The 23,745-nt window shown below is 36.6% G+C and overlaps 2 protein-coding genes and 1 long non-coding RNA gene across 3 annotated transcripts; 2 read left to right on the top strand and 1 right to left on the bottom strand.

Moving 5' to 3' along the window:
* Positions 1-585: 585 nt before the first annotated feature.
* LOC145820075 (uncharacterized) lies at positions 586-9,803 on the top strand. Its single transcript, XR_014361010.1, has 3 exons — positions 586-658; positions 8,216-9,079; positions 9,506-9,803. It is a non-coding gene; the product is annotated as an uncharacterized LOC145820075 (long non-coding RNA).
* Positions 9,804-9,889: 86 nt separating this feature from the next.
* LOC114290602 (cullin-associated NEDD8-dissociated protein 1) lies at positions 9,890-14,268 on the top strand. Its single transcript, XM_082910208.1, has 5 exons — positions 9,890-9,893; positions 10,401-10,592; positions 12,570-12,629; positions 12,716-12,839; positions 13,580-14,268. The coding sequence occupies exons 1-5, from the start codon at positions 9,890-9,892 to the stop codon at positions 13,674-13,676; spliced, it is 477 nt and encodes a 158-aa protein (XP_082766334.1). The 3' UTR covers positions 13,677-14,268.
* Positions 14,269-18,411: 4,143 nt separating this feature from the next.
* Positions 18,412-23,161, bottom strand: LOC114290604 (Major facilitator superfamily protein). The gene is made up of 5 exons (XM_028234535.2): positions 22,756-23,161; positions 22,131-22,348; positions 21,226-21,672; positions 20,531-20,682; positions 18,412-19,514 (listed from the first exon to the last, which is right to left on the bottom strand). The coding sequence occupies exons 1-5, from the start codon at positions 22,898-22,900 to the stop codon at positions 18,611-18,613; spliced, it is 1,866 nt and encodes a 621-aa protein (XP_028090336.2). The 5' UTR covers positions 22,901-23,161; the 3' UTR covers positions 18,412-18,610.
* Positions 23,162-23,745: the final 584 nt, after the last annotated feature.

Here is a 23,745-nt window from a genome sequence, read left to right as displayed (position 1 = left end):
CACTTTTTCTCCCTTCAATAGTTTCGCCAAACTGATATCAAATTGAGAATTAAGCAAAAATTTTATCAATTTGAGAATGCGCTGGGTCTTTAACCAAAACACTATTCATTACCGTTATATTTTCACTACCGAATGACCAATTTTATGCAAAATTTTGTACAAATTTTACATTGGGAGGTCGACTACTCGGTCGATCCCCCGGATGACCCTCAAGCTTAAAAATTTAATTACAGAATTGTACAGATTTTGCTCTTTCTGGTCGATCGGCCGGTCGTCCCCTTTTATGTCCAGTTCGTTTTGATGAAAACTACAGTACAACGTTGGAGTGATTGATATCAGATTGAGCCAAAATACTTTTTTTTATTCAAATTTGATGAAAAATTTATTCAATCATTTGAGATGCTCTTAATTACAACAAAATATCAAATCATCTCAAAGTCTCCTACTGCAAAATTATTTCCAAAATATAGAAGCAAACAAATTAAAAAAAATTTCTACACTCCAACTACCCCCCCCATTTAATTTAATTTAATTTAATTTAATTTTTTTAAATTTATCTGGCAAAACCAAACCCCACGCACCCATAAGCTTTTTGGCGTCACTCGTTGGAGAACCTATATACAGTTCGAGAGAGTGAGATAGAGAGTTCGTTTTCTCAGTAAGTCCTTCGTTTCTCTCTTTCTCTGTTCTTCTCTTGGATTGGTTGTATTTGTTAATACTCTGTTCAATGACACTGTTAGACTCGCTATTTTTGTATCTATAATTTATTTCGCATCTTATAGCGTTAATTATTTTCACAATCCATGGAAACTCTGATTTGTGGTAGTTAGGGTTTGGATGATTGTCATTGTCGATCACTTGCTCTTTTATTGATTCTGCAATGCGCTTGATGAGACTTCTTTTTTTTTTTTTTTTATAATAATTATTATTATTTAATTTTGTGTATTTTTGTTAGTTCTTGCACTTGTTTTGTTATGTGGGTGTACTATGCATTTGTGTGTTGTATCTTATCTTTTGCCTCATATTTATCATTTTGTAATGCTCACTTCAGCCGGTGTTGATCACCAACGATGAATGTCCTCGAAATGCAGAAGTTATATCATTGAAAACATTTAGTAGCAAAAATCAGAAACATGAAAGGTTACAGTGAGGTCTTGATGCTCCAATGTATGTGATAGAGTATATTTGTATATATTGTTTCATTAGTACCTAGGCTATATACGAGTAATTATTGAGACAATTGCTCTTTGTTCCCTACAAAATCAGTGGCATTTAGTGCCATATTGATCCTTAAAATTCTGCTCAACTCTAGCTGGGTTTGTGCCGGAGGAGAAGAGAGAAGGAGAAGAGGGTCTTAGCCCTAACACAAGGCCACAACCTAAAAACAATCTATTTATTAACACTGTGTTTGATTGGAGGATTTGGGAAGGGATTTGGAAATGGAAAGGGAAAAGGCGTGTGAAATTAGATGAAATGTAGGTATATTTTATTCACATTTCATATACCTCTTCATTTTTCATTTCCAAATCCCTTCTCAAATTCCCTAACCAAACACAGTGTAACACTCTATTTGGATGGAGGGGTTTGGAGAGAAAAGAAAAGAAATGGTGATAATAGGAAACCCCTTCACTAGTTTGGATAAGATTCTCAACAAACCCATGTTTTGTTTCGCACCAAAGCGGTGAGATTTGGTGAGAAAGGAATTGGGTTTAATGAAAGTTTTCTAAAATACCAAAATTATCCTTATAAAAAAACATAGCTTATTAATATGGAAGGTTAATTTGGTAAAATGAAATATAACACTTTCCTTTCTTTTTTCGTATTTACTCTATCCAAACAAGATAAGTGAGAAACCATATTCTCCTCTCTTTTATTCATCCAAACATAATGGTGAGAAATCAGAATCATTTCTTTTCTTCTCTCACCTAGGTGAGAAACCACAATCATTTCTTTTTTCATGTCACCTCACGATCCAAATGGAGTGTAATTCCAAACTAAAGATTACAATGCAATTACCTAATATTTATAGGCCAGAAAATTTAATCAAAATAGGAAACTAAATCATAATCTAGACTCCTAATAAAACTCAATTAACTTAGGAAACTAAATCACAATAGAAAAGGAAGCAAATATTAATAAGACTCCTAACAAAAATAAAATTCTTAATTAAACACTAGCTTAAAATAAATAAATAAAATAGTAAATACAAAATCTCGACGTGTGCACGTTTTGCATCACTTGTTCTAAGCAACATACACAGTCACAAACATATTATATATGTATGGTATATATCTATGTGGCCATCTCGTCATTCTAGTGCTGTACCGCTATCTACTTCACCCATGTAAGTTTTGACTCTTTCTATATAAGAAGCATGGATACGGACATGGGATGTGGACATGACATAGACAAGCCGATATAGCATTTTTCTAAAAACTAGGACACGCACGGACACGTTGGGGTACACGTTCAATAAAAAATTATAAATATTGTAGAAATTTAATGTATAAAGAGAAATAGAGAATTGTATTATTGATTGATTTATGTTTGTTGTTTTTATTACAATGATTCATGATTCCTATATATAGAAGAGGGTGAGTGTGTAGTAGGTAAGAAGTAGGTGAAGTGGAGGTGGTAGTGGTGTAGTGGGTTAGGTTTAGTGGAGTAGGTTTAAGTGGGTGTAGTGGGTTAGGTTTAGTGGAGTAGGTTTAAGTGGGTGTAGTGGGTTAGGTTTAGTGGAGTAGGTTTAAGTGGGTGAAGTAGGTGATAAATTTTAACAGCCCCCCGCAAACTCAAGGGGGATAGGAACTAGCCAACTTGAGTTTGGAGAAAGTTACAAAACAAGAAAATACATAAAAATAAAAGAGGATAGGTGACACTGTATGGTCGTGTCAGACCATTGGTGAAGACACTGGATGGTGGTGTCATAACGTTGTAGAGGACACTGTATGGTGGTGTCATAATGGTGTAGAGGACACTGGATGGCGGTGTCAGACCGCTGTAGAAGACAGTTTATGGGGTCATGTCGGACCGTTGTAGAAGACAGTTTATGGGGTCATGTCGGACCGTTGTAGCAGACAATGTGGTGACAGTTGTTGTGACAGTTTACGGAGTTTTGCTGGACCCTTGTAGAAACTAACCGGAATCAATGTCGGGACAGTTTACAGAGTCTTGTCGGACCCTTGTAGAAACTAACCGGAATCAATGTCGGGACAGTTTACAGAGTCTTGTCGGACCCTTGTAGAAACTAATCGGAATCTATGTCGGGACAGTTTACAGAGTCTTGTCGGACCCTTGTAGAAACTAACCGGAATCTATGTCGGGACAGTTTACAGAGTCTTGTCGGACCCATAAAGGAGCTAACCGAAATTAATGTCGGGACAGTTTATAGGGTCATGTCGGACCGTTGTAGAAGTTGCACCTTCAAAAGGTGTGTCCAATTTTGTCAAAAGGCGTGCCATCAAAAGGCGTGCCCAATTCATCAAAAGGTGTGCCGGACATGATAGCGAGGCACGTGGGCGCCTTGGCTTGCGCGCCCGTTTTGTCGTCTGGTGGCAAGAGGCGCGCGATGCGCGTGGCTGCCTCGGCTATTTAACCAAGACGGAGGCTGAGGCTGAGGCAGACAAAAAACTTCTGAAAATCCTCTGAAACAAACTCTTCCTTTGCTGAGAAACTCTGTAATACTCTGTAACCAACCCGTCTCTGAAACACTCAGCAACATGGCCTCTTCTTCCCGTCCAGCTACCCAGAACATGGCCTCCTCTTCCCGTGGTCTGCTCACGCTCTTTCCAGAACTGAACGAGTCCACAAGAGAAATAACTGGTGCGATGGCCAGTGAACCTCAACCAAACACCTCTGGTTTTGCTCCATTGAACTTTCCGATGCGGTCGGTGGAGCAAAAAATGGCGGTGCAAACTGATATTGAGGCCAATCAGTATACTCTGAAGTCATGTGTGGAAACCATGACGGCGGTCACAAACTTGTCGCACCGGCTGCAGAGCAGGACAAATGAGGTGCAACAGTTAAACTCCTAGCTGGCTCTGCTCCAACGCATGTATAAGGATGTGCGAGCAGAGATAAGTGTGCTAAAGACAGAAAATAAGGAGCTGAAGCGGAAGGCCACCGTGATGTTCCGATTTGGAGGTCCTCCATATGCTGCAGTGGAGGAGTATGGGGGAGTGAACGTGCTCGGTGGACAAGGAAACACGGAGGCAACACCGGCAAGGGCCGTCCAAGACGGAGGCAAGAAGAAGAGACCGGCGGCTGAATAGAGAAGAAAAATCTCACCTGTGGATGTAGTTGTTTTGTGTTTTTTTTTTTTTGTTGGTGTAAAATTCTGATCGGGGTTGATCCCCGGCATGAAGAAATGACAAGTTTGTGGAAGGAAAACGAGTTGCGTGTGAATGGATTTTTTTTTTTTTTTTTTTTTTTTTGTGAAAGAAGGAAGATAAAATAAAATAAAGAAAAGGGTATAGTGGGATCAGACGGCGTGGTGTGAAAGTGGAGAGGGTTTGAATAATATAGGATAATAAAAAGATATATATATATATATAAAATAAAGAAAATTTGGAACAACATGATGGCGGTGTGTATGGATGTGATAATGAGAATGAAATGGGTGTGATTAAATAAATAAAAGAAGAATGGGTGTGGACCGTGAGATGTTGAACTAAAAGTGGACTTTGGGCAGAGAGAGAGAAGTTTGGGTTGTAAAGAATTTGTTGACACTGGATTTTTTTTTTTTTTTTTTTTTTAAATATAATATTATATGCAATGACAGCCAGAAAAAGCTACCCATGTTGGACCCCACGTGAGCCATTCGTGAACCAGTCAAATACAACCACAAAACCCAACAAAACAGCTATAAGTTTTGAACAAAACAGTGGGCAGAATATCACCCACTTGTACACACTGCAGTACACACGTATGGGCGGGAACGCACTGTCCAATGGCACGTGAACCCATGCTGTATCACACTTAAAAGAACCACTCACCAATGGAGCATGAAACACACCCTCCTCACGCACTGTAGTATCAGCGCCGGAGCTGGTACAAGACACCATGGCCAACGTTGAAGCTCTTCACCAAACCATTAAAACAGCCCACCGGCGACCACGACTGTAACGAACACACCAGGTAACAAGCTGGTACATGCCGCAAACGAGACCACCCGTGAGCAATGAAGGGACGACATCGAGGGGTTAAGGTTGACAGTGGTGACAACAGTGAGAAGAGGACAGTGGTGGTGGTTGTTGTTGTTGTTGTTGAAGCTGCCATGAAAGAAGAAATTAAGGAAATTTGTGTTTATCCGGCGGACGGCCAAGGCGAGGTTGCCGCCCGCCGGTGAAGCGGAATGACTAAGTTGTTAACCTTGCTCTGATACCATGTACAAATTTAATGTATAAAGAGAAATAGAGAATTGTATTATTGATTGATTTATGTTTGTTGTTTTTATTACAATGATTCATGATTCCTATATATAGAAGAGGGTGAGTGTGTAGTAGGTAAGAAGTAGGTGAAGTGGAGGTGGTAGTGGTGTAGTGGGTTAGGTTTAGTGGAGTAGGTTTAAGTGGGTGTAGTGGGTTAGGTTTAGTGGAGTAGGTTTAAGTGGGTGTAGTGGGTTAGGTTTAGTGGAGTAGGTTTAAGTGGGTGAAGTAGGTGATAAATTTTAACAAATATATATGTGTACATATTGTAAATCCATATATGAAAAGAACATTATTTTAACAAATTATGGGTAAAAGAACATACAAATAACAATTCAACGTCTAAGCATCCATAACATTTTCATTAGATCATCATTCATTCCATAAAAAAATTACTATCTGACATCATACATTCAAAATATCATCTACCGCAAGTATGGCAACTACATTAAACATCTTTACATAAACAAAAAGGATTGTCCATCCACTAAATTCAATGGCCCCATTTTGGCCGTCATTTGACCCAACTTCAATTGCATCATCATCGCTTCCATCACCTCCATCACCATCATTTGTAAACACTATGGCCTCCAATTTTGGTTCATCAAGAGAGAGTGTTGCAATTTCAAGCTCTGCAACATCTTCAAACGAATCGAAAGCATCGCTGGCTACATCCCACATCTTGGTTTGTCCTTGCATATATTGTGGGGTTCTCCTTGATAGAAGGTGAAGATTACTATCAATGAAGACCAAGTCTTCGGCACGTTGGAATTCATCTTATTTCTTCTCACTGAATGCACAAAAGAATAAGTGCTCCAATTTCATTCGCAACATGATGAAGAAGGTTATACAAGTAGCTTCAATGCTAAGTTTTGAAGCAAACGTGCACTTGCACCATAAGTAACCCACCGACTTTTTGGATCTATTTCATAGCTATCATGAGTAGAATCATTATCCCCCAATCTCTCTTGCTTTACTTGAGAACTTAGCAAATTCCATATGTGCCTTTGTGCAATCCCCAGAAGTAGGTTGGATGAACCTGAATTAGTTTCTTTCTTTAAGATCGATCCAAATTCCTACATTTCCACCTTTCAACCTGAGTTAATTTCTTTCTTTAAGATCCAAAATGATGTTGGTCGGAGGTACCAATGGGCAACAGATATAATCAAACTTGAACCCGAAAGCAACAGGGATCTAGGCAAAAATTATGCAAAAATCAAGTTTTAGGACTGATTTATGAAATTTTTAGCAAGCATGACTTGAATTCTACAAGGTATAGGCTCAAAACAAACCCTAAAAGATTGAAATGTGAAGAACTTGGTCATTCTGCTAATAAACGCGAACACAAAAAATAAATGTACTAGATTATAAGGCAAATTTAAACAACGTTTGTGTAATTTATTGCTTAATTCTGATAGTGAAACTTTATCAAGTGATGATAGAATAAACCACTTCAAGTCAATCCTTTGAAACTAAAATGGCTGTTATGGTTCTTGCACATAGACAATTCCACACGTGTACTTTCAAAACTTCTTTAGTTGATAGTAAGACTGCTATACAGATCATATATAATTCTGTCTTCCATGAGTATACAAAGCATTTCATGATTGATTGTCACTGTGTTCATCCACATCTTCGGTTGGGTACCCTTGATCTCCCTTTTCTCCTCTCCTCAGTGTCCGGATTCTTTACCAAAACTCACACTTTGGCTTGCTTGCTTTTATTTATTACTTAACAAACTCTCAATGCTCACTGGGCTTGCATCATGAGTTTCAGAGGGGTGCTTGAAAGATGAGTTCTTTGGTTTATTTGTTATTATATCGAGTAAAGCGGTATTTTAGTCATGAGGGTTAATTAGGGGTATTTTGTTATCTATTTATTTGGTGTAATTTACTTATGTACTTGGCTGATTGAAGGTTGACACAATTATTCTTTTTTTTCTCTCTTTGTTACGTCAAAATATGATTATAATTTGATAATAAATTATGATTATTTGAGGCTTATGTGGAACCTCGGTGACAACCTTCTCAGTTGTTTCCATTTTTTTGCTTAATCTTCTTGATCATTATTTTGTTATGGCAGTCACATAGTCATCGCTATATGCATTTCCGTTGCAGCAAGAATTGATAAGAACAGTGTTAGAATAATATATTATTATTTGGATTATTATTTTGTAATTATTCTATGCCTAGGGCTCCCTTGTAATTATTAATTTTCATTAATATAAATAGGGGATGATATCCTAATCATTCCCTAATCTTGGTATTCTCTAAAAATAATATGGTATTAGAGCCTAACCCTAAAACCTAAATTCATCTATCCATATAGTACCCACCGGCGCCACCAACCACCGTCGGAGCCAACCCAGACGAATCACCTTCGAATCATCGTCGTTCATTGGCTTCGTCGTCCACATTTGTGTCAAGCCTGGGGGGTTTCGGCTCACCTAGGGTTCGAAAATCACCTGGTGTGATGAACATGGACCACTAAAAAAAAATAAAAAAATAAAAAACAATATGAGTTATTAATTCTTTATACTATCATACTGTCATAGTGGTTGTTTGTTTTTCCCTTCCACTACCACCTTTCGGGTTTGTGATTGTCACTAGTTTTGTTAAGGATTCGGTAGTACAGTATCTATGGCAGATTCCACCAATGTGTCCACTACTTCTCAGACACCTAGGAGTGAGAGTTCCCCTATACCTACTACTATGAATGATAACCCCAACCTTAGTTTTAAAATCACCACTTCTCTATTTAATGGTCAGAACTTTCTCGTGTTGTCGCAGAGTTTGACTATGTTTTTGAAGAGCAGAAGGAAGATGGTGTATGTGGATGGCAGGATACAGACACCCAGCACAACTGACCTGGGTTATGACCAATGGGAGATTACCAATTCTTTGATTATGGGTTGGCTTATTCATTTGATGTACCAGACATTGGCAAGGGCTACTTGTCTATGGAGATTGCCTAGGATGTTTGGGATTCTATGGCTACCACCTATTCCCGCAAAGGGAATTTCTCATAGGCATTTAAGTTATGTTGCTCTATTAAAAGTTCTGTTCAGGGAGAGCAGATGGTTCTTCAATACTTCACTTTCCTCACTAATGGTTGGAAACGCCTTGATCACCCACAGGACTATAAGCCTGTTTGTACTGCTGATTTAGTTGGGTACAGGAAGTTCATTGCACAGGAAAGGTTCTTCAAGTTTCTAGCAGGTCTCAATGTGGAGTATGATTCGGTTCGGAGTCGGGTTTGGAGTACGGACATTCGTCCTTCACTTCAGGAGGCATTTGCCTATGTACAAAATGAGGAGAGTCGCCAGTCTGTTATGATGTCCCCTGTCTCTACTGATCGCTTACCATTACTGTCTACCTCTAAAGATGGGCTCAACCTGACTCTCATCCCTCCGTCTGCTGCCAAGGAGTCTGTATTCTGTGATTACTATAAAAAGTCACGGCATACTCGTGAGACGTGTTAGAAGCTTCATGGGACTCCATCCAGGGGTCGCAATGATCAGTTTGGTTCTAGAGAAGGTCGGTCAGGCCAGTCTGGAAGACGCGACTCTCATCCACAGGCTTATCAGTCTAGTGCCGTTGATACACTTTATTCTGCTTCTGCTTCCGTTGGCCAGGTTTCTGATGGTCTCTCTGGTATGATGACTACTTCTAAGCTTGAGGATGTTTTGTATCACTTGCTGGACCGCCGGTCTTCTACTGCTTTTAGTACATTTTCCTTGTCGTTTGCATGCTCAAGTAACTTAGCCTCTTCTCCTTGTGTTTTCCTGTCTCATAAGTCTTTTCCCTGGATTATTGATTATGGTGCGTCAGATCATATGTCTGGCTCATCTGATCTTTTCTCTGCCTATAAGCCCTCTTTAGGTTAGGACAAAGTTAAGATTGCAGATGGTATTATTTATTCTATTTTTGGGAAAGGTTTAGTCCATGTCATCCCTACTTTACCTCTCTCTCCTGGTCTCCATGTTTCTAATTTTTCTGTTAACTTGCTATCCTTGAGTCGTATTACAAATGATTTGAATTGTAGTGTGACATTTTTTCATGATCATTGTTTTTTTTCAGGACTTTGTCACGAGGAGGAACGTTTGGCAGTGATAGTGTAGAAAATGGTTTTTACTTCCTGGATCAACCGGACAAGCTTGCTCATTCTTCCACCACGAGTCCTACCACCACCGATGATATATGGCTGTGGCATCGGCGTCTTGGGCATCCTTCTTTTATTTACTTAAGCAATTATTTTCATCTGTTTTTTTAAACAATAATGTGTCTAAATTTCTTTGTGAGTCTTGTCAATTTGGAAAACAACACAGAGCTTCTTTTGCTCCCAGTTTTAATAAAAGTTTAGTTCCTTTCTTTTTAATACATTCTGATATCTGGGGTCCATCTTGTGTCTGTGAAAGGTTATCGCTGGTTTGTTATATTTATTGATGATTTTTCTCGTACTACATGGGTATATCTCATGAAAGACAAGAGTGAAGTTTTTTCCGTGTTCCGCAATTTTCATAAGATGATTTGTACTCAGTTTGGAGCCACTGTCAAAATATTCCGTTCTGATAATGGTGGTGAATGCATAGATTTTGTGTTAGGGTAATATTTTTCTATTCATAGCATTATCTATTAGACCTCTTGCACCAATGCCGCTCAACAAAATGGGGTGGTGGAACGCAAGAATTACCATCTTCTTGACATGGCTCGGTGCATGTGTTTTTCTATGAGTGTGCCTCGGCCCTACTGGGGCGACGCTGTTGTCACTGCTGCCCATCTTATTAATCATCTTCTTACCCAGGTCTTGCCAAAATAAGCTCCTCTTCAAGTCCTCCAAGGTTCCCAGTCCTTGTTTTTTATTCCTCCCAAAATATTTTGCTGTGTCTGTTTTGTCCATAATCACTCTCCTACTTGTGGTAAGTTGGACCCTTACTCCCTCAAATGTGTTTTTCTTGGTACTCTCCTTAAAAAGGGTATAAGTGTTATCACCCTCCTCCTCGTAAGTGGGCACCGCCACCTCCTACTGGGACTACAGAACCCAATGTCACCAAGGATAAGGAAGAGCAAGTTTATGTCAGGGACAAAGACAGACATAAAGTTAACTGGATACAAGAGACTACTTCTGCTCCTCCACTGCCATTTCCTGCTTCTAATAAGAGTCCAGGTAACTTTGAATCTCTTGAGTCCATTGATCTTGATGTTCCTATTGCCAAGAGAAAGGGTGTGAGATTTTGTACTCAACATCCTATCTCAAATTTTGTGTCCTACTCTCATTTGTCGTCTTCATATAGAGCGTTTGTGTCAAATATTTCCTTTGTTAGCATTCATAAACATCATATATATGGCGTTGACTATCAAGAGACCTTTGCATCCGTGGCTAAGATGAATTTAGTCAGAGTACTTCTCTCTCTAGTAGCTAACCTAGATTAGCCATTTCATCAGTTTGATGTAAAGAATACCTTTTTTCATGGTGCCCTCGAAAAAAGGTATATATGGACATCCCTCTTTGTTTTGAGGATCATCAAACAGAAGGCAAAGTATGCAAGCTTCAGAAGTCATTATATGGTCTCAAACAATCTCCAAGTGCTTGGTTTGATTCACTCAGGCTATGCTTAAATATGGCTTCAAACAGAGTCAGACCGATCACACCTTGTTTGTGAAACATTCCTCACGTGATAAGACTACAACACTCATTGTTTATGTAGATAACATAGTTCTTACGGAGATGATAGTGAGGAAATTTCTCTGTTGAAGAAATATTTAGCCAGTGAGTTTGAAATTAAAGACTTGGGGAGCTTGAAGTATTTTTTGGAAATTGAAGTTGCTCGCTCCAAGGATGAGATATTTTTTTCACAGAGGAAGTATGTGCTTGATCTGTTGAAGGAAACTGGGATGCTTGGTTGCTAGACCTGTGACACTCCACTGGAACCCAATCAGAAATTGGGGGATGATGAAAGAGGAGCAACTATTGATAGGGGAAGCTATTAGCGATTAGTGGGTAAGCTCATTTACCTATCTCACTCTCGTCATGATATTGTTGTTGCTGTCAGTGTGGTTAGCCAGTTTATGCATGCTCGTCATCAGATTCACTTCGAGGTTGTCATAAGAATTTTGAGGTACTTGAAGTCTGCTCCTAGTAAGGGTATTTATTTTTCAAAGTATGATCATCTTTGTGTGGAAGCCTATACAGATGCTGACTGGGCTGGATCAGTGATTGATATAGGAGATCAGCTTCAGGGTATTGCATCTTTGTTGGAGCAGCCTAGTTACTTGGAGGAGTAAGAAACAGAATGTGGCTGTCAGGTCAAGTGCAGAAGCTAAGTTTAGAGCTATGGCACAAAGGGTATGTGAGCTCTTATGGATCAAGTTATTGTTGAGTGATCTAGGTATTGATCAGACGGACTCCATGTGGTTATACTGTGATAATAAGGCGACTATCAACATCGCTCACAATCTGGTTCAACATGATAGGACAAAGCATGTTGAGATTGAACCTTTCATCTTTCGTTGTTCCCTACCTTAAATCTGGTTTGAATGGTGTGTTGCTAACTCTAATAGCATTCTCATTTTCGCCCATCCTACGATCCTAAATTGGCAAAATGATCCAAATCGTTGTAGAGCGGTGTTATAGTAGGATCGCAAATAGGATCGTGTGGGATCGTAAGTAAGATCGTTGGGTTTGTGATTCTTCACCTTATTTTTAATATGCATCATCTTTATTTGTATTTTTATTTTTTTAAATAAAAAGTAGAATCTTACGATCCTCTCACCAACCCACAAGGCCCTCTCACTAATCCTATGTAGATCTCAATTTTAACAGCCATGTGTGCTAATTGACTGCTTGCTTGCTTGTCTATATATATATTTTTTATACGTGATTAATAATAATCTCTATCTCCAACACATGCTCACCCCCCACCCCCAACTTGGATCCGAGGCATACTTACGTGGTCATATTTTTCTCCAGGATAACTATCATGTTTTTACTTGTTTGGCGTCTTACTCTCTTCAAATTGTTAGATGAAATATGGGAGATTGTTTTATTGTTAATTGATGGCAGTTTACTGAATGAATAATTACTTTGGTGAATATTGAGTGTAATAATCTTTCAATTTTTATTTATTTATTTTATTTTTTTCAGATCATGATGATGCTAAAATTTCAAAACTTGTAGATAAGTGTCCCTCTGCTATATTGGCAGGTTTGTGTACCATTCAGTTCTATTTTTGTAATGTCTGCATGAGCAACAAATGTTTAAATCTCATGCCAGATTATTTTAATTTTCAGTTTTAGACTCGTTGGTGGATCCTCTCCAGAAAACCACTATCTTTAGTTCAAAGCATGATGCTGTCAAGCAAGAAGTTGATCGTAATGAAGACAGGATTCAGAGTGCTCTTCGAGCAATTGTGTGGTGAGGCTCTTAGACTTTGTAAGAGGTCTGCTAATGCGTCCATACGTTTATTGGGCTGTTAAGAGGTCTGCTAATGCGTCTAGGGTGGAGGTGATGTCTAAGCCTAGTATAAGAGGGGTGAATCTGGTATGTAAGTTGGGCTGGGTCGGTGTCAAGTAAGGAAGGATTAGGGGTTGGGTATTAGGATATGCTCCCTTTTGAGGCCCAAACAGATGGACAGTCAGGGAGGTAGTGGGTTTGCAAGGGGTTGGAGTTATGCTGGGGATGGAGGGTATCTATTGAAGCGTAGGGTGGTCCAGAGGGCTTAAGTAGGGGACAGAGGAAGGTCAAGTCAAAGGGTTTAATAGGAAGGGGTAGTGAGGAAAATGTGAGTTCAATCGTGAAGGATGTGGAGAGAACCTTTTAAATGTAGCCCCTAAAGGATTGTGCACCATTTAAGTTGAAACTAGAAATTTGAAATTCTTGTATGACATTTGAGAAGGAGAAGATGATAAAAAGGGGATATGCATTGAGCCGGTTAGCTGGTTTTATCATATGGTCAAACTGGTGGTTGAACTTGAATTTTGATGAAGTTAAATATACAAATATATGAATCCGGGAAAATAATTAAAATGAAAATATTTTGGTCAACTTCATGTTATGGCAGCCGGTTTGTTTGTTCTCATTGCTCTATTCAAGCTACGACATTTGCATTTCTCATAATATAGTCATTCAATCATTTATTTATTTTCATTTTGCAGTGGAGGAGATAGCAGTCTCAAGTTCAAGAACCTCATGACTGAAATATCAAAATCTCCAACATTGTGGGAAAAGTATTGTTCCATCCGGAATGAGTGATGAATTTGTTGAATCCTGGCATGTGTCAAATTCTTTCTGCAAAGAGTGAAAAAAAAAAAACAGGTCCATTCTTGATTTCCTCAGGATAAGTATCTCAGATAAAACAGTATAAATTAGTCACACACTCACACACACAAAAAAAAGGAAGAAAGAAAAAAAAAAAAAAAAAAAAAGTGAGAAAAAGAGAAAAAGAAGAAGGAATTATTGGCACCCAAAACTGGAGAGTGAGAATTGAAATGCCGCAGCTTATAGTAAAGGGGAACTGCATTCACATGTTCTTGTCATGGCTGGTTATTGTTTCCTTTGTATAGTTACATCTGTACCTGTACTTTCTCAGCCTGTGCTTTTAAATCTAGTTTTGTAACTTCAATTGCCATTATTAATCTTACCCTTTGTTTTTTTCCCCCCCTCTTACCCTGCCAGTCAATGTGTTATTTAGGGTTTAGACGCAGCATATTGATTCTCAATTTTTGAGTTGATACCATTAGTTTGATAACAAAAGTAATCGTAATGCTCATCAGATATGGTTGCCACATTGTTTAACACTCGTTTGATATTTTTAACATTTTAATAATTTATCTTAGTTAAGCTAGTTATAGCTGTTGCAATCTTCTACTTACACAAGCCAATTTTCCGTACCGCATTACAGTATCCCTGAAACGAAGAAGTAAGTGGTTCTAAACATAATCTTATCGTGAATTTCCCAGCTAAATTCCTAATTAGATAGCTTCTCACTTCTTTTCTTCAAGGCGGGTTTGGCTTGCATGAAAATGGTTTGTCCTCAGATATTTTTTGGGATATTTTTCTCTGCAATTTACCTGGTTCATAGCTTTTTACTAACAGCGGTTAGTTTATTTCTTGCTCGTGGATTCCGTATTTAAAGTAATCAAAATTTTCTTGATGGAAAGGTGCTACTGTTGTATTGAGGGAAATGCTTTGATACTTTTAGTTTTTACTACTAATTATCAGCTACAAAATTGAGGTTGCTCTGGAAGAGATTCTGACTACAACTTTGTGATAGTCATTTGATGAATGTGCTCCAGAGTTTTTTTTTTTTGTGAGATACAGAGGCTCTGGCCACTAGGCTAAACTCAAGTGTTTTGCTCTGGAAGCAAAACATTGAGAAAATAAGAAGCCAAAGATGTGGTGTGATTATAGCAAGAATTAGGTCAACTCCTGCTTAATATGGGAGAGAAGGTGGGGATTGCATAATGGTGTTTCATTTTGGTGGAAAAATGACTTGCTGTGCATATCCAATGATGAGTGGATAGAAGTAACTTAAATTGGTTCCACAGTGACTTTTTTTTCTCTCTGCATATAATGGGTGGGATTCTCTATATTTAATTCAAGTATATGCTTTTTAACTGATTGGTTTCCAATAAAAATTGGGAAGTGAATAATGGAGCTTTTTGGGTCTAAGATAGATAGTACATTTTGTGTCCCAAATCCAGCCTAACCATAGATGGATCCCACATGAGTAGTTGGATCACACTTGCAATCTGGTTGTGATTAGACTAGACTATATCATACTATACTTAGACTAGACTAGACTTCGCTTATGGGAGGTTTGCATACTTTTCAAATGGAAAATGGATTCTTAGTTACTTTTCCAATCAAACACTACAGTATGGTCTACCTCTGTGCCCGCCTCCGCCGCTCTGTGTGGGAGGGAAGGGGCCTCTTTCTCTCTTGCTATCTCTTGTGTGTGATTTTTGAATATTGCTGATTACTTTTCACTAGGAATCTTTCCTCTGCAATAATAGAAAAGCTAAGAAACCAGAAAAGACTAGACTTCTCTTATGGTTTGCACTCTTTTCAAATGGAAAATGGATTTTTAGTTCCTTTTCCAATCCAAAACTGTAGTTTGGTCTTCCTTTGTGCCTGCCTACCCCGCCCTGTGCGGGGAGGGGGAGGGGGCCTCTTTCTCTCTTGCTATCTTTTGCATGTGATTTTTGAATATTATTGATTACTTTTTGCTAGGAATCTTTCGTCTACAATAACAGAAAAGCTAAGAAACCAGAAAATTGTTTTGAAATTTATCTAGAATATTGGTTGATGGTGTGGTTTAGATTTAGTTTTGTAATGAGACTGACATTTGAAATGAATCTTGATTATCCAATGCTATTTTTAGATATTTTTCTTAGTAAATTTTTTGGGTAGCTAGTATTTTTGTAATAACAGAAAAGTTGACAAACTAGAAGAATGCATTGGAGTTAGATGAATCGATGATTAAGAAACCACAAGAATTGATGATTAAGTGGAGTTAAAGGAGGGGAGTTTGATATACTTTGTTGAACTTATTTCTTAACCGTTTAAGTTTAAGATTTTAGGTTTAGTGATAATTTAACATTATAATATGAAGAAATTGAAGTAGATGCAAAGTGCTGCCGGTTTGGCAGGTAAGAATTGACCACCTGGTGTAATCATATAAAAGCGAGATAGATCAGGCAGAGATCAGAGATTCTGAAACTATTTTTATAACCAACTTGTAATAAAAGTTATGTTGTTAGGTCATGTTTGGATCAAGAAAGAAAAGCTAAATTTATTTCTGTCATTTCTATTTTATTTTATTTTATTTTTGTTGATAAATTTAAAATCCAAACATAACATTAGATATTGTGTGAAATTTTTATGTTCTTGATCCTGCCACTCGAAGCAAACAAACCTATATATGTCCTTGAAGACCCCAATTATTTGAGAGCAAGGGTTAGTCTCGTAGGTGCGGTGCTTTCTGGTAGATGAAGTGCTTCTTCATTAACCATCTATTATTTTATTTATTTATTTATAAAAAAGAGAGCATAGTGCGCTACGCATCAATTAGGAAAAACCAAATAGCAAGAAAAATGATTAGCGAGAAATCAACCAACAAACAAACAAAACTCCCAATACAATCTATACTTATACAGCCCAAAACTTGTTCGGATTCTTTCACCCAAAACATGTTCAAGTTTTCCAAAACTATGCATTAAGAACTTTTGTCTTTCCTTTTGTTATTTGTTTCTTAAAACTAATTTACACTAGAAAATTCTGAAAGAAAAAAGACATTTAAATGATATTTTATCCATAGAGGGTACTAGCAATTGGAAAGCACAAATCTGGTCTTGATTCATCCTCTCTCTCTGGTGATACTAGTGCTGTTAGCTATCATAAATTCCATAACCAGAATGAGAGAGAGCTTGAAACCAATGTATTTTTGCATATGGGGGGGGTGGGGGGGGGGGGGGGGGGGTGCAAGTCTTCTAGCCAACATTGATGATAATTGAGGCAATAGTAGTATTAGCAGAACATTCAAGGGTGAAGGGTCTTGAAGGACAAGGCCTAGCTTTAACATCAGAAACATGTTTGAGACATGTCTCTTTGTAGAAAGGTAAATGATAGAGAAAGAACAACAAGCATATAGGAACATCTTTCCTAGTTAGTTCTTCTAATTGGATCACCTCCCACTCTCTCTCTCTCTCTCTCTCTCTCTCTCTCACTACTTCTCTTTTTGACTTCATTGATAGGGGTTTCATTATGTTGCATGAACATTCATCACATCACTTTAGCTAGATTCTCTTTGAAGGCAAAGAGAAATATGAGATAAGAACGAAGAAATCTGTCAAAGAATCAAATAAAAAATTATATATAAATGAACACAATTTTTAGAAATGGATTTCATTAAAAGATTGTGTAAAGTTTTATCTATTCGTGTATCTTTTGTGTTTTTTTAGTATTTTTGTTTGTGTCATAGCAAAATTGACTGAGGTAAATGGAAAATGAGGAACCCTCCCCTTTCATTCAAGTAACTAAAAGAAAGGCGAATATTAGATAAACAGGGAAAAAAAAAAAATTTCAATTAGTAGAATGCAAGTGAAACATATAACAATGCAAGTGAGAACGCAGTTGCATAGTTCTCACTTGGCACTCCGTTGATATGTTTTTTTGTTTATAGAAAGTAGAGGCACTACCCACCACTTACAAATGCCTTTTTTTGGGCCTTTTAAAATACTGTGATGAGGGCCCATGATGAATAATAAGGAGATATACATTGAATCATGTAGATGGGATTACACCTAAATTCCCCATAGATCCTTGGCACCAATTATTCAAAAAAGTACTTGGGGACCCCTCAAAAGTGCATCTTCATTTTACCTATATACTATATGCATCTTCCACAGTTTAATAAAGGAAAAATGCTTTGGGTTTTCCAATCTACATGCTTAACTAAAATATTGTTAAGTGCCATGTTTGTCAAAATTAAGTCATAGATATTGGCCTTAATGAGGCAAGGTAATAGCAAATGGCATATGATCTCCTTTCTCATAATTTTTCTGATCTCTACGGATTCTTAAATCTCATATTTTAAAATTTTCAGCATATATACCTATGAACTTATTAGAACAGAGAAATAGAAAAATTTTAAGACAAAAATGCTATGAATCATGAAAATTTATCTCCAAATTTACTCGGAACAAGTTATATAGTGTAGATTTAAAGTTTGTGGGATATGATTGACACTTGGAATGATTGTGATCTATAGATATGGTTTTTAGGATTTTTTTTTTTTGGAGTAATTTTTCTAAGTTCGTAGTATTATTGATTTCATGGACAAAAGATGCTTTCCCATAGAAAGGAAAACTCTACCGATCACGAAAAATTATCAAGAAAATTACCATAAAAGGTGAAGTGTGGTTGAGATTTTAATTAGTGTACTGTGAAGTTTATGTATAGAATAAATCAGAATCACACATTGATATTTCTGAATAAAATTCTGGGTATGTAATATTATTGCCATATAAAATACATTGCATTTCCAACTTAAAAGGTGCCCTTCGGCATATTTCTTGTACAAGGAGCCCCTAGGCATGCCTTTACATATCTCTAATAGCAATACCAGACTCATAAGAGACTGTTTAAAAACTAAAAAAGTCATCTATAGAGATAATTATTTCCATTCAAGCAATATTGGCATCTCCAATATGTTTGGAAGAGTTGAAACTGTGATGGTTATTCAAGTCCTCCCCATTAAAACCAGGCTGTTGAGTATCTGATGGTACACACAAATTACCAGAATACCATCTAGCCCAAAACAAGTAGTTGAAGAAGTTAAGGAAGCTCAAAACTGCTAGCATCCAATAGAAAAGGTCCAATCTATCATGGTTGAGATCATTGTCACTCAACCACCCTCCATTAGATGAGCTTGAAGTGATCTTATTCACCAAAGAAACAAGTACAGAGCTTAAATAGAACCCAAATGAGTATGAACAATAGGTTATAGCTGTTAAAAATGCTTGCATTCCCTTCAAAGACTGTTTGTAGAAGAACTCAATGAGACCCACAGCTGTGAACATCTCTGATAACCCAAAAATCAAGAACTGTGGTGTGATCCAAAAAATGGACAATATTTTTTTCTCATTTACAGCTGAATTCCTCCTCTTGCTCTCCATTAGGGCAGCCGAAACCATTGAAAAAGTCACGAGAAATAGGCCGAACCCTATTCGTTGTAAGGGGGTGATTCCAGAGGCGTGGCCAGTGAATCTTCTGGCAAAAGGGACGAAGAAAGTGTCGTAGAGAGGGACTATGACGATGAGCATGATGTAAGGGATGGATTGGAGCGAAGCCGGAGGGATGTGGAAGGTTTTGGAGAGTTGAGTGTTCATGGAACTCCCTTGTTGGACTGAGAATGTTTGGAGTTGTGCTAAAATGGTGTTGAAGACTATGGTGCAAGCGAAGATCGGTATGACAGAGAAGAGGATTTTCACTTGCTCTACTTGTGTAACAGTGCAAAGTCTCCAAGGACTTTCTTTTGTATTGTTCATTGAATTGTCCTGGATTTTTATGCAGGCCTTGTCCAAAAACCTGAAAATTTAATTGTTGTTAGGTATATATATTTGAATGATGACAAGTATATATTGATGCTTGTTAAAGCTAGAACGACAAACTTGAAGACTAGCTCACTTGGTACTTGGTTTCAATTATGATATCAAGTTATGTATCAATATATGTGATACAGTCATAAATTAATTGATATTCAATAGTATCAATAGATATATTGGTAAATATGTATAGGAAATCCAAAATCTAGAGATATAAATGAAATATCACTATCAAAGAAATCCAAAATCTCAAGATCTAAATCAAATATCACTATCAAAAGTCTAGAAACTTAAAATATCAGTGAATATCAATTAGTTTGTTTGGTTTGGATTTTCAGAATTCACATTTCAGAAAATTAAAATTTTTTGTTTTTCGTAATTTTTTTTTTTGTTTTTACTGAAATTTTTTTAATATTCTAAGCAATTTTTTTTTTTAAAATTTTTAGATACACTTAACATAAATATACTTAAAAAGGATACTATTTGTGAAAAAAATTATTAAAAAATTCACAAAATATCAAAAAAAAGAAGAAAAAAAAAAAAGAGAATTCAATGTAATTTTCGTATTTTTGTGTATTTATTCATTTTTTAAAATATTTTTTTACAAATATTTTATTTTTTTAGATACATCTAAGTAAGGTGCATCTAAAAAAGTAAAAAGATTTGCTTAAAATTTTAAAAAAAATCACTAAAAACAAAAAATACAAAAAATAAAAAATTCAATTTCCAAAAAATTAAAACCAAACACACTGAATATTATGAAAGATTTTCCAATTTCATAAAAAGAGAGAGAGAGAGAGCAAAGGTCTATTGGATTGAAAAGAATGAATCAAAGTAAAATCTCTCTATCACTTGGCATAAAATTTTTATGACTGTTGGGTTTTGAATGAGAAATGAAAAGACCAAATGAAGAACAGAGAGAGAGATGATAAAGAAATGCATATCATCCAAAGGAAAAACATTTTGGTTATGAAAGAGCTATACAGTCTTCAATCCTACCTGAACCTATCAGTATGAAGAAGAAGATTGCCCGAGGCGGCATTCGAAGGCACTGTGATGTGGTTATCTGGGACCTTGCTTTGACTTCCATGGAGCATTTGTGGATTAGATGGACACACTAGCTTTCTCTTTAAAATGGCAGCCACAAAAACCTTGAAAAACCAAAAAAAAAAAAAAAAAAAATTAAAATTAAAATTATTATTCAATTGAATTATTAAGAATATCTCAATGACCCATCATGTGTAAATGTTCCCTTACAATAGGACATACTGATATACAATAATAAGCTTTATCTGTGATCATGAATCATGACGTTGAACTTATTATCTACATTATACTACTTTATTCAACAACTTACAAATTATTTTATTCTAATTAGCATAAAAAAATCTATAATATTACATTAAAAAAGAAATATTCAAAATCAGCATAAACACATATTAAACAACCAATTAATTCTACCCTCTAGGTCAAAATCATTCAGCCCAACAACATGAACTCACATGCATAAGAGCAACAATAGTCCAAATTGAATTATATATATTATGCTATGCTCATAAAATATTAATTGAACCACATGTGATGAAACTCATAGAAATAAACAAATTATGAATATTCTTGATTAATCTATGTATTATTCTATGCTGATAATAATAATAGTAATAATAAAAAAAAGAGAACTTAATAATATTTACTTGAGCAATAGGGGTGAAGATGCTTCCTTGAGGAGGCTTGTTCCTATAAACAACAGTGCCACAGACCAAGCTAATCAACCCCATTGCCATGGCAGCTGCTGAGACTCCGAAGCCGACGTCCATGCCGGAATGGGTTTGGACCCAAACAAGAATAGTTAGGGCAACAAGTTCACCCACTGAGAAGGCAAAGTAGGCAGCATTGAAGTAGGTTGAGAGCTTCTTGGACTGTTTGGGGTTATCTTTGTTGAATTGGTCAGCACCATGTGAAATCATGTTTGGTTTTACACATCCACTCCCTAAGGCCACTAAGTAAAGTGCCACAAAAAAGATTAAGGCTTTGAGTCCTTTTGCTTCCAAACAGTGGTCTCCAATATTTGTTGTTGCCATGTTGCATTGTGGTGGCTTTAGCTGGGGTAGATGGGCTTGGATTGATAGTAATATGAAACCCTAGAAAATTCAACCAAACACAAAAACAACTGTTTAAGCATCTTTTTATATATCTATATATCTCATTTTTTGGCCATCATACAAAAATAATAATTTTTCTTTTTTTCTTTTTTGACAAATAGTTAATAAAGGTTATGGTGGTTTCAAAACTATCTTCCTTTCATATACACATACATAATATGTATGTGCCATAGGATTATGATTTTCAATATCAGGATACGTTTCAGTATCATACAGTTATATTGACTGATATTAAATAATATTGATCGATATATTAGTAAATATAAATATGAAGTCTAAAATTCCAGTACGTATCAGTTGATATTTAAAACACTCACATTAAAAATGAATTTGAGCGACTTTGGATGATGGGTTGTGAGAGGTTAGAAGCAGACAAAAAGTGTATTGTGCAGTGAGAAAAGAAAGGGGCAATATGAGAGAGAGAGAGAGAGACTTACAGAAAGTTCAACAAAGCCAAAGATGAGCATGGTCCAGAAGCAACCAAGATAAGAATCAGAGAGGTAGCCACCAAGGAGGGAAAGGATGAAGACAGTACCAATAAAGTTTGTCACTATATTGGCTGACTTTGACAGTGAGAAGTGCATCTCATTTATCACATATGTTATTAGGTTGTTCCCAACTGCTGCTATCCCCATTATCTCAAATCCTTGAAGCCCTATTATTTCCATTTACAATTTACATCACACACACAACAAACTCCATCACCAAATATATCTAAAACTAAAAACAAAGTGCATAGAAAGTTATATATAAGACATGAGGACAAGGTATAAAATTGTCAACCAAAATTCAGTAACTAAATTTACTGGGACTAGCTCAGTTCATCATAATTCGTCTCACCATATGCAAGACCTCCGATATAGCAATAGCAAAAAAATAAAATAAAAAAAATTAAGTAACCAAGTTAGCAGATGACCCAAAACCCAAATGTTAGAAAACATTTGGACCTCTTCTCCCCAACCCATCATAGTAAACATATATGCATATATATATATATATATATATACATATAGATAGATAGATAGATAGATAGATAGAGAGAGAGAGAGAGAGAGAGCAGACCAAGAACAAAGGCAGCAGCTCTCATCCCACCATGCTTGCTGGGGTTGGAGGGTCTGCCCCTCCAATCCACAGTGGTTTCTTCTTCTCCAGACATTCTCTGTCCTCCTTTGTAGTTATTGTTATGTGCTCTACTCTCCACATCCATTCACTCTCTCTCTCTGGGTGTGAACTGTAGGTGATGAAGAATAGTCGTGGAGTTGAATAACTCTGTTGTTGATACTGAATTTAAGGCAAGTGGGTTGGGGTTGGGGTTGGTCCCAAATTTATAACCAAAAGAAGCCCCACTGTTTGGACTGACTTTGTTAACTCAACGAACAAGCCACACAGACAGAGAAAGGCTTTGCTGTTGCTGTCAAGTCAGAATTCGCAAAATGAAAAATGCTTTCGGAGTTTGGGAGTGGGCTCCACTCACAGTGGGCTCTAATTTTTGAGTTCAAAAGGTAGCTCTAATGAGTTGACAGTGGGCTTCACTCATAATGATGTGATATTTTAATCTTGATTTATTTTTTATTTTTTTTTTGTTCATTGCCACGTCATTAATTCTCTATTAGAATACCAAAATTAATGATCTAAACTGTTCGCAAAATTTAGACAAAATAAAGTTTACCAACGCATACCTATCTATTCTGAATTTATTCCGAATATTAATACGTGATTAAAATTAGATTTATATTACATAAAATAATTTTAAATTATAAAATAATAATTTTTGATAATTTTTACATAGTTATATCTGAATTTATAATATTATTTAGACCACATGTATATAGTGTGGCATCAATTGCTCTCTCTCTCTATAATAATAATATATATATATATATATATATCTCTCTCTATAATATATAGCAAATCAAATAGCATTAACGAATTTACTGCCAAAAGACAAGGCTTTTTAAATTTCTTTTCTAGCCATTCAAAGGAAAGGAGCATTATGTGTATGTAATCTGTAATGTGTCCACTCTACTACTATTAATTCTTCAAAGTCCACGC

This window comes from Camellia sinensis, chromosome 2 (assembly GCF_055761805.1).
Source record: "Camellia sinensis isolate YWXY chromosome 2, ASM5576180v1, whole genome shotgun sequence".
Taxonomy (NCBI): Eukaryota; Viridiplantae; Streptophyta; class Magnoliopsida; order Ericales; family Theaceae; genus Camellia; species Camellia sinensis.
This window is presented reverse-complemented; position numbering and strand designations above follow the sequence as displayed.

Excerpts from the sequence above, each read along its gene's own strand:
- LOC114290604 (XM_028234535.2), bottom strand. The coding sequence starts at position 22,900 with ATGGATGTGGAGAGTAGAGCACATAACAATAACTACAAAGGAGGACAG. Across the intron at positions 22,349-22,755 it reads AGCTGCTGCCTTTGTTCTTG|GGCTTCAAGGATTTGAGATA; the intron begins GTCTGCTCTCTC and ends TGGAAATAATAG. Across the intron at positions 21,673-22,130 it reads TTGGCTTTGTTGAACTTTCT|GGTTTCATATTACTATCAAT; the intron begins GTAAGTCTCTCT and ends TGAATTTTCTAG.
- LOC114290602 (XM_082910208.1), top strand. Across the intron at positions 12,630-12,715 it reads TCCCTCTGCTATATTGGCAG|TTTTAGACTCGTTGGTGGAT; the intron begins GTTTGTGTACCA and ends TTTAATTTTCAG. Across the intron at positions 12,840-13,579 it reads GCTCTTCGAGCAATTGTGTG|TGGAGGAGATAGCAGTCTCA; the intron begins GTGAGGCTCTTA and ends TTCATTTTGCAG.